Source organism: Lissotriton helveticus, chromosome 1_2 (genome assembly GCF_964261635.1).
Source record: "Lissotriton helveticus chromosome 1_2, aLisHel1.1, whole genome shotgun sequence".
NCBI lineage: Eukaryota > Metazoa > Chordata > Amphibia > Caudata > Salamandridae > Lissotriton > Lissotriton helveticus.
In genome coordinates this window covers 432466201-432477635 of record NC_136058.1, presented here as the reverse complement: position 1 = coordinate 432477635, position 11435 = coordinate 432466201, and the positions used below count along the sequence as shown (strand labels likewise).

General features: G+C 43.3%; 1 protein-coding gene across 2 annotated transcripts in view; it reads right to left on the bottom strand.

The window, feature by feature from the left end:
- Positions 1-3094: 3094 nt before the first annotated feature.
- LOC144807653 (uncharacterized) overlaps positions 3095-11435 on the bottom strand; it is a 425807-nt gene continuing 417466 nt past the window's right edge. For both annotated transcript variants that reach the window (XM_078673274.1, XM_078673275.1), the window contains exon 6: positions 3095-5599. In XM_078673274.1, the coding sequence (XP_078529400.1) occupies positions 4392-5360 (969 nt within the window). In that variant the 5' untranslated portion in view covers positions 5361-5599 and the 3' untranslated portion in view covers positions 3095-4391. The remainder of the gene's footprint in view (positions 5600-11435) is intronic.

Below are 11435 nucleotides of genomic sequence, written 5' to 3'. Positions count from 1 at the left end.
TTGTGGGAAATATTCCGCGTTGTGCGTTCCTGAGGATTCTTGGGTTGCTGGCAGCTCAACGATAGGAATGTCTCAATAGGATTGATCTGGTGACTATCTAGTGTCAAAGCAGAATGAACAGAACTGGCCACATGGTGAGATTTAGGACAATAAAAACCTTATGATTCTTCTTTCCTCCGGGAGTGGTGGGTGTTTGTAGTTAGAGGTGTTATCTCCAACACAAATAATACAGTTATGAAAGAAAGAATGTAATATTCCAGGCCAAATTAAAATTTAGCAACAGAAAAAAATTAATGAATAAAAATAACACTCCTGGAGCTCATGTTTAGGATTCCAAATTTAAAAAGGTCTATAAAAACAACCCCTGACGCGGGGTTACCACCTAAAGACATATTATGGGAGTAAACCACCTTTGCACTTCTGCTGGGGAGTGTTCAGGTCGAACTGTAGTCCTGTGGAATGGGGCAAAAGATCTGACCAAACGAGGGGGTATTCAATCTGGGTGTGGGTGGGAGAGAGTAGCTAGGTGCCAGGCGGCATATAGGTGGTTGCAGCTCAGCTCAAAGGTGCCAAACAACATGTTTAAAAAAGTAGACACACCACCGTGAAAGGAGGGAAAGCGGCTATTGGCCCTGTGGACTGAACGCCCATTTGATTGATGTTGAAGACGTAGGTGGGAACGAGCACCATTCAGTATGGCCCTCTGCATCACAGATGGAGTCCATCATTCAAAACTGTTGCTGGTGCCTGGCAGCTCATTGGCAAAGAAGCAAAGCTGTTGGCTTGGCTCAAAGCTGGCACAGTAGGAGGTGGATCATGGCTTAACAGGACGTATTCCTGACTACTCAGAACCCCCGAGTCGGCAGACGTTATGCATCGACATAGGTCGGAGTATCGCCCTAAATTGCACAAAGTGGCGCTTTTAGGATCATTAAGGGTGATTGATTAAATCCCAAGATCCATCTGAGAATATCCCAGAAAAGGGACTTGTATGAATGATATGACATTATTCTCCATCGAGGGAACAAACAATTATCAACAGCTTTTAAGCAAAAGGGTGAAAGAATAAACACCGAGGTAGCTGAAACCATAAGAGGGAACCAAGTAAAGTCCTCTATAACTGTATAGACCTAACAGGGATGGAGGTTTGAAAGACTAAAACTACCTGGAACCCTCTTTGATCTGAGAGGATTTGTTGTATGAAGAAAAGACATTTTTAATTGTTCAGTCCTGAGGAAGGTGTTTTTCCAAAAGAAAAAAACACACAGAAACTCGTCGACAAAAGGATCAAGTTTTTGTTTGTTTTTAATGTATTTGTTTTATAGATTGCAATGTAATAATTCTCTATATATGATGCACGAGCCTGAATAATTGATACTATTGGATGTAATATTGTAAACATTACTGTATTGAAGTGAGATAGTAACATGCTGAATTTTTACTTTGAAGCCTTGACGCCCTATGGGCTAAGTAGCACAATATAAGTCGGGTTTATTATTATTATTATTATTAAGTATTGTGTATATGTACATGTTTTTAATTGCATTGAAAGTGTTTATAATCGCAATATCCAAATTTGCTACTCTATAGAAAAAAGGAAAAAAATAAACGAAGGATATGATTTTACGTATTGCTATATATTTTATGATTCGTTTTTCTTTGGTTCACTATATGTTCTTGTGATTGATCACATTATTATATAACTACACAGAAAGGAAACAAATTTGTTATCACTTTGTATTTCCCGGTCCTTTCTGGTATACCAGGGTAATTCTTTTTTGTGGAGGATTAACATGCATGTTGTCACTGGTCTAAAATGAGTAAGCCATTTTAACATAATTCTCCTCTTCAGTAGAGTTCTAGAAGTTACCAAACATAGAGCCCTTTCGGGGGTATTCTGTGATCATCTGTACTCCTCTGGTTACAAAACCCTTGAAACATCTCATCTTACAGCTTCTTGAAGCAAGTTCATTCAACCCACAGTGTGTGTAACAGAATCTGGTCAAATAATCCTGTGAATCAGAATCAAGCCCTGAAGGCAAAGATTCAAGGAACATTGAGAGAGACCCTTTTCAATGTTCCTCTCGATGCAACAACCTCCTTTTGACTCTAGCAGGGACTCTTCCCTCTTCTGGGTCCAAACTAGTCATCAAATGCCAGCGGACCAAGCAGGAGCTTGTAAAAGGAAAACTAGAGTACACCGATGAGTAACTCTAAGTCAAGCTGTAAAGAGTTAAAACACGTCCAAGCTTTTCAGAGATGCAACTCTTTTGTTTAGTGTCATCAAAATGTTAGCATTTGTTTTTACAAGGGGCCTGGTATGTAGAGCAAAAGGATGACTGAGTCAGTAAAACTTGAAAATTATGCAACTGTAATTTGGTCGCAAAACATTCATACATCCCATTCAGATTCAGTATTTGGGCAGGACGTCCTAAACACGCCGCTTTCAAATACTGAATCGCAAAGACAAACTGAAATTCACAACTTGTGTTTTGTACATGTGTAAAAGTATGTTTTGTACATGTGTAAAAGTATGTTTTGTACATGTGTAAAAGTATGTTTTGTACATGTGTAAAAGTATGTTTTGGGGCCAGAAACGGCCAGACCGCAAAAATGGTTTCTACATACGGCCCTTAGCTTCCAGTGAGTTAAGCTTCGATAACTGTCAGTCAGCCTGGCCTCAGTCTCACTCACGGATCAGTTGATGAATGCTGATAATTGATGTCAGTCCGGGATGTTGTTGACTGATGTCAGCTCTGGTTGTTGGAAGATGTTAACTTATTGTGAGTCCTGGATGTTGGGGTCTAATGTCAGGTCTGGGTTTTGGTAACAGATGTCAGTTCGGGTTGTTGGTGCTGGATGAACCCCCCACCCCCAGCACCACCCCCGAGGCAAAGTTGCATCTATCGTGAAAAATGACGGACCATCTGTATTCTGCACTATGAAACATTAGGATCAGTTTTGCAGTAGCTTTTTCAAACACCTGCACTTCTTAATTTGTGCACAGGGGCAATATTACCATATTTCAGATGTTTGCGAGATTTCATCTTTATAGATAGACTATTTATGTTTTCTTCTGATTCAGGTTTCTGAATAGGCTTTCATTTTACACACAGCAGGAGTCATAACAAAAGATTCCATGAGGAAGGATACGTTAGTGAAATGTTCTACATTACTAATCTTTACACTATTGACAAATACTATCAATATCATCTGTGCAAAAATAGATACTTTCGTAGAATTGATTGTGTTTTCACTTTCACAGGCAATATCTTGAAGTGGTTTTAATAGGCCATACTGGGCAACAATTGGTCGCAATCGATTACACTTGGTCACAATGGTTTGTGATTTTTCTTTTTTTGTCCCTAAAGGCATATTTCAACATTTGACACTCTTCAAAAAATCTCCATGCATTGTTCTCTGGTACATATTATACAATTCCCACTCTAGAGTCCATACACAACTTGCCACATTAATATACTGTTCACCAGAGTCAGGACGTTTCAATAACTATCAGCTTAAATCATTTCACTGGTTTCAATTTGTTTTACTAGTATGACAACGTGCCAAGGCTAGATTCTCTTTGGCTTTTTGAGTAGCAGCACATTTAAATTACCCTGTTGGCTTTCATTCATTAGCTTGTTGTAGGAATTTAGAGAAGAGCATTTCAGTTAACTGCTTCCACTTTTTTGCTCCTCACAATTTTCTTTTTTATGTATGTAATCGCATTGATCTTTCCCATGAGCAAAGTCACAGGAGGGAGCAGCTCTCTTACTACTGCAACTTATTTTATGTCAATCTGCTGAACGTTTGGCATGGGAATGTTTATAAAACAGTGTGAGTGTGTTGGGGGTGGGATGTGTGTGGGCGGGGGGTGTGATTAGGGGTGAATGGGGTGTGTGGTGAGAGTGCATTGGGACTGGAGTGCGTTGGGGGAGGCTGGGGCAAATTGGGGGGAGGCGGGGGTGTTGGGGGGAATGCGGGGGCGTTGGGGGGAATGCGGGGGTGTTGGGGGATTTTGTCATTTACAAAAAAGCCCTTACAAGTTCCACCTTAAACAGGTTTGCAACTAAGCTAGATTTGCGCTCACCCATTAAGTCAGATTACCATTCTAACTTTAGCTTTTCAAAGATATTATTTCTCATGCAAACCGGATATTTTCTCCCTCATACGCCTAGGCAGACTGAGTTATTCATACATTCAAACACTAGCCGCTTGGTTTTGCAGCGCACTGCTAACTTTTTTTGGGCAATTCCATGCTATCTCATCTGTAAGACGGATTTCAGAATTAGAGCTTGCGTAATATTCACTGCACTTGTAGGGGTTCAGTTCAGGTTAATGTCCATATGTTGTACTTTCTTTTAGTTTACATGGAACTATGTGAATGAACATCATTCCTGAGCGGAGGCGTGCCTAGCGTGCGTACGCTCATGGTGAGTCAGGCTAATTTTGTGGTTGAATCCTTTCTGACATTCACTGCACCAGTAGGGTTTTTCCCCTGTGTGAGTTCTCTCATGCTGGGTCAGATGAATTTTCTGACTGAAGCTTTTTTGACATTCTTCACACTGATAGGGCTTTTCTCCTGTGTGGGTTCTCTCATGATGTACGAGATGGATTTTCTGACTGAAGCTTTTTTCACATTCTGTGCACTTATAGGGTTTTTCTCCGGTGTGTGTCTTTTCATGCTGAGTTAGACTACATCTCTTAGTAAAACATTTTTGACATTCATTGCACTGATATGGCTTTTCTCCGGTGTGAATTTTTTCATGCTTAGCAAGAGTACTTTTATCGTTGAAGCTTTTCTGGCATTCAGTGCACTGATAAGGTTTATGTCCCAAGTGTGATCTTTCATGTAACGTGAGGCTGATTTTATGACGGTAGGTTTTACCACATTCAGAACACAGATACCGTTTTTCTCCTGCATGTGCACCTTCATGCTGAATTAAACTTGCTTTTTTGCTGAAAATCTTTGGACATTCAGTGCACTGATATATTTTTTGTCCCAAATGTGTTCTTTCATGTCGTGTCAGATAGTGTTTTTGACTAAATCTTTTCTCACAATCAGAGCACTGATAAGGCTTTTGTTCAGAGTGCGATTTCATATGTCGTGTCAAGTAGGATTGTTGAGTAAAGGTTTTCTCACGTTCGGAACATTGATAAGGTATCTCTCCTGTACACCTATTTTTCTGTACTGTCCTGTTCAAATTACAAGCTAGGTTTGTCTCTTGTGAAGTGCATGGGTACACTACTTCTGCAATCTGCACAGTCTTATAAATAATGTACACTGTTTTTTTATTCAAATTGTGCTGTTGTTCTGGCTCTTGCTCTACAGTCACAAAGCCCTCCATCTCCTCGATCATGTGTTTCCTTGCTGCCCCCAACTTAAGGTTTCTTTGACGTATAAGAAATTAGAAAGACTCCAGAAACTGCTTTTACAATCAGTCAGCGACTCTGCTCTGTATTGTCGTTACTTCCTGGCCAAATCCAGGTTTTAGACATTGGTTTCTTCTAAAATTCCAGGAATAGCTCTCTCTTTGTAGTCTATTTGCTGCAAATTACAGAATCCTTAAGCTTTGTTCCTGTCCACACTTGAAGCCACCTGCAGTATAAAAAAAAAAGAATTAAAATGAAATATCTTTCAAGGTGTAAAACTAATTTTAATGAAATTATTTAACAGAGAATGGCAGCATTCTGGAAGTAATGCATGTACTTTTCCGATAGGATAGAGTTTGTAGTAGTAGTAGTAGTATAAGGATTTATTTCGATAAAAAACATATCTTAAAAGCATCGCATTAAAAAATACATTACATGCGTACCTTAGAAAAAAAAGAAAAAAGAATTTGATACACAAATAACATCAAAGCTAAAATCAGTGGTAAAAAGAAGAAAAAAAAACAGGAATAAAGAGGTAAAATCACAATTTACAGATTAGAATCACAAATTATACATTTTCTTTAAATTCACAGATTATACATTTTCTTTAAGCCTTTTAGATCTAATGGCCCAAGCCCATGATAAAAATGTTGATAGACCACATACGTACAGCGACTGAGTGTCAGACATCAGGATACGCAACGCCTCATTGTGATGTCTAGTACCCAATAATCTACATAGTGGTTTAAGCCAGCACTTCCTCGGTGACGCATAAGCCGGACATGCGAACAGAATATGTGCAATAGATTCTGTTCTGGATTTACAGATAGGGCAAAAGGGTGTTGTTTGGAATGGGGCATTCCAGCGGGCAGTTAATTCGTGCACTGGGAGGACTCCGACCCTAAATCTAAAATACAAAGCCCTATCAGCGGGTTTCTGAATAATATCAAGATAGGGTTCTCGGAATGGCACATCCTTAAACCTTAAGAAGTCTACTGTTAATCTACCAAGCTTTGGATCAGTGCTAATTCTTGTTACGACCCATCTCCAATAAAGATTCTTTAATGTTGCCTCAGGGGTGGTAGACCTATTTACCCAGGCTTCATTGAGGCCCAATTCACCAAGTAGAAATTTTACATCTTTAAGCCATTTAATTATGTGACATCCCGTCATCGACATTACTTCTGCCAGCCCCTCTGCATATTTTGCTAGTTCTGGCACTCGCCACAGCCAGGCCCAAAACAGTAGGACTTTTGCCAGATCTTTAATCGAGTGGCATCCTAAATCAAGTAGCAAAGGTACCGATGGGGTGCTCTGCGGGAGTGCCAATAAGTCCTTTAGGAATTTATTTTCTGATCTTAACAGCTGTTCCATATTGCAAGAACCCCACAGTTCCGCCCCATAGAGGGCCGAACTGACTCCCCTCGCCTTATAGATATCGATGACCGGGGCGATGGGTCTGGTTGAAGAGGAGCGCTGTTCCTTAAGGAGCGCCCACACAACCCTTTTGTGGCTTAATAACATTTTGTATAGATGAGGGTTCCACTGCATGGTGTCAGAAATACGTATACCTAAGTAATTGAATACAGTGACCCTTTCCAAGGATACATGGTTTAGGACTGGGGGTCGCCCGAGTTTTTCCGGGGGGTTCAACACCAAATATTTTGTCTTGTCTGTATTTATTACAAGCCCTCTTTGAGTACAAAAGGACTGAAAATTATCTAAGAGACTCTGGAGTCCCATAGGGGACTTGGATATTAAAAGCGTATCGTCAGCGAGTAAGAGGGTTGGAATTCGCTCACCCGCCAGGGATGGTGCATCAGATGGATTTTCCAGCAAGTGCTCGACCACACCATTCATATATAGTGAAAAGAGAGTGGGAGCAAGAACGCATCCCTGGCGGATATCTCTCTCCACTGGGATTCTATTTGTCTTCTGCCCCTGAGTGCCCCACCTCACTTGGGCAAAATTGCCTTCATGGAGCCTCACTAGGATTGACAAAATATTGGAAGGAATCCCCATATCGGACAACACTCCCCATAAGCATTCCCGAGGCACCAGGTCAAAGGCAGTCTTTAGATCAATAAACGCAAGGTAAAGACTGCCTTTGCCTATAAAGATAGAGACTGTAGGGTTTTGAGGCACGGATAAATGAGACCAACATAAAATAAAGCAGATTGATATGTTAACTGTAAGTGTGCACTCACTCATATCAGTAACATATCAAATAATGATAAATCTATTTACATTTTGTATAGACCGTAAAAGAATTAAAAACAAATTGTTTTGCCATGTTAAATAATATCAAACTGAATAAACTAAACTTGCATAATCTTGTAAAAAGGCAGACACAGGAAAATGGCTGAATGGAAACCTTGAACGATTTCTCTGCCGGGCACCCTGCCTAATCCTACGGAATCCAGTACTCTCCCAAGGAGTTAGAGGTCAGACTGTGTGCCCCTTGAGGCGGTCCCATGCATAGAGCCCTCCAGTTGGTAGAGGAGGCTGTGACTGACTTTCTACCATGATCGATCGCACGGATGCCACGCTGAGAGCCATACAGTGGCAGCCCGTCAATTGTAAATTGAGCTCGGCTGACCAAGGGGGCCGCAGACTCCACTTCCCCAGCCCCACGAAACCATGATGAGAAGGGCATAGACGCTTGCAGAGGCATAGCTGAGATGTACTGGCAGAGCCAGGCACAGTGGGGCTGAATGGCTGTCTAGAAATAAACTGACCGCTGGGGCACGCAACGCTGGTTGGAGCCTAGAAGCCTGGAGGATGGTTGCCACAATGACAGCGGCTAGATAATGGAGATGAGGTAAGAGCATTCCTTAGGCGGTAACTGCCCCTGCCCTTCCTGCGTTGCGGACTGCTGATGCAGAGAGCGTATACAGTTGCAGGAGGCCTGCCTGAGAAGGCAGAGGGCCGGGCCTGTGAAGTGCATATAAGTTGACATACAGGTGCCACCTGTGCAACCCCTCCTCCCTCCCCACTGACGTGATCATATAGTTGGGACTGCGACCCGGTAACCCTGAGCTTCCAAATGATAAGAGGTTGCTGAGAAGGGATCTTCCAGCTACTAACCTTTGAGACGTGGGCGGTAGTGGATGAGAGGGAGGCTTGAGGGCTAGGTCCTTGTTCATGCCTCGGGGAACATTGCCTGGTTCTCCTTCATGTTCTTGTTCTGGAGGTAATAAGTGGCAGACAGACCTGAAGAAGACAGTCTGACCTGCAGTGGGCTGGGCCGCTGTTTTGAGAGGGTACCCAGGGGATAGCAGAGCACCTGCTGAGACACAGAATTTGAAGGAGCGGGATAGGCCCCTGTGGCAATAACTATTCTGTGTAGTTAGGGGCCGAGATAGATCTTCTAGAACAGGCCAATAACCAAAAATGTACAGATATACAGAGGTGGGAGGAGGCCCTGCATGGAACTCGCAGAGCAGACAAGGCCTATTTCCACGGGCGGATGAAATGTCCACTCCCCAGATACTGATGGCTGTTACCCAACTGAAACAGATGCTAGAAGAATAAATGGATTCCATATTAATTGATAGTAATATTTGGATCGCCATAAGGCGAGGGAGCGATTGCTGCAGACAAACTAAATGTGGTTGAGCTCAATGCAAAACTGGCTCCTAATCCTCACCCAGGTTAAACTTCCATCATTAGCAATTTAGGGGTCCTGAGTTCCAATAGTTACCCTTCTTCCTCCCCATACTCGTCCGAGGTGGAACCCAACGCATCCACCAAACCATCTAACCATTGGGTCTTTACTGCCCCTCAACACAAGAAGCCCATTGAGGACCACCCTTTCACCTATGGAGGGAACTGGCTTCTCCTGCTACTCACATATCATCACCCTATGCTCACCCCATAACAATAAATAACAGCACTTTAGATAACTAAGCCTACTAAACTCCCCTCCTCTCATCACTCCTACCTCAAGGAGCACCCCACTCGCCCACTGTGCTTCCCAACACCTGGCACTCAACTCCCCTATAGCACAAAAGACACATGGAGGAAAACTGTAGAACACCACTTCCCTCTACTCTTCATACCCCCTCCATGTCACCAACCACCAGCCCCCAACCTCCAAAAAACCTCCACTTATACTTTCATCCGGGACTATGTGGAACCTACATTACCTACCTCTGTTCCTTTTACGAGGAGACATCACTCCCTTCCTATCACCAGACCAACTAACCCCTCCTTATACCCCCGCACCCCCCTTGAGGTTGAACTGAAAGACATCAAGCAGGGTCTTCTGAACCTACTACACTTCTCTTCAATGATGGAGGAGCGCTGGAATCTCTACATGTCCTTCAAGAATAATCAATCATGCCTCCCCACTACGGCTAAACTCTGCCAAAGCCAAGACTCATCTTGGAAAACGAGACAAATTTTACATGGAAATCTAGGCCTCGTTAACCATCACGCCAGGCCACATAGGATCACTGACCCTATGTCTGATGCTGACATTCACTCCTTTCTACTTCATTACAATACCGCCCATAATAAACCTTCTCTCCCACCATTCAAGAGCCAGACTATTTCCTCCAACTCATTTAGAGAATCCAGTGTCAATTTCAGAACATTGTCGTTGGAGTCTCCTAAATACCTGATATGGAGACTCCAGAGAATACAGTTGATGGCGGCCAAGTTCGCGCTAATGAGACCACGCCAGTCTTCAGCGTCTCAGGCCTTGGCCGAGCTCCACCGGCTCTCAGTTATGCAGAGGGTACAGTTCAAGTCAATGTGCATAGTCTCTAAGGCTCTGTATGGCATTGGGTCCAAGCCATTACAGAGCAGGTTTGAATGGTATGTCCCCCCACGTAACCTTCGCTCCTCCTCAGCTAAACTGGTGAGAGTATCCAGGTTTAGAAGAGTTAGATCTGGAGGAATAGCTTTTAGTATTGCAGCAACTTCGGCTTGGAACAAACTCCCAGCCGAACTTAGACAGATAGGTAATCTGCTGCTGTTCAGAAAGAAGTTAAAGACCTGGCTCTTTCCTAGGGCGTAAGTATGTGGCCGTGACTTTCTTATCCTTTTTGACCCTGTACTCGCTATTACACTCAAGGTTAATTGATCTCACGTGTTCAAGCGCCAGGATACCGTAGGGTCACAGTGCGCTCTATAAATGCGGAATACAATACATTCAATAATTTAAGCCTTGATATTTTACCACCAGTCTCCACATCTCCCCAAGAAGCTGTGGTTACCAAATCCCACCTCAAGTCAATGCTTTTGAATTGCAGGTCAGCGGTTAGGCATGCTGAGAATACAGCCGACCTCTTATTCTTGCAAGATCTGGACCTCCTGATCCGACCACAAACTTGGCTTAATGTATCCTCCTCACCAATTTTGGACATTCTAGTTCCCCCTGAATATAACCTAATCACATTGTACAGACCTCACAAAGTTGGGGGAGGCGTAGCTTGCATCTCTCGCTCAACTCTCACTGGTTGCTTGTCTCTATTTGCGTTTTCTCTCCCTTCTTCTTTTGCCTTCCTCTCTCTATCACGAGTCCGAAGCTGCTGGCTTCTGCTCTCCCTCTTGGCGCGCGTGGATGCATGATAATGCAGAGATGACTGCAACTGCTGACAAGACATGCACGCTAAAAGCTGTAACCTGGAATGTGAAGGGCCTGAACTGCGGTAGAAAGATGCGGTTAGTGGCAGCGTTTCTTAATTGATATGGAGCAGACTCTGCTTTTTACAACAGCTGAATCTGATAGGAGCCTCGTGTTCGCGCCTGCGAGCGGGAAGGATGGGTGAAAAGTTCATAGCGGGATACTTCAACTACGCCAGGGGCACAGCCATCGTTCTCAGAAAGGGCTTCCCTTGGCATACGCGCACTGCAATATGCGATCTCCAGGGTCGGTATGTGATAGCGGAGGGGGTTCTTGTAGGTCGCCCAGTGAGACCCATATCCATATACAACCCCAACACAGAGGAGCCCCAGTTTTTTTGCGAGATGCGGCGGTTGGCGGATTCCCTAGGCCCCGGGGCAGTGCTATGGGGAGGTGATTTTAACATGGTTCTCAACTCCAATTAGGACAG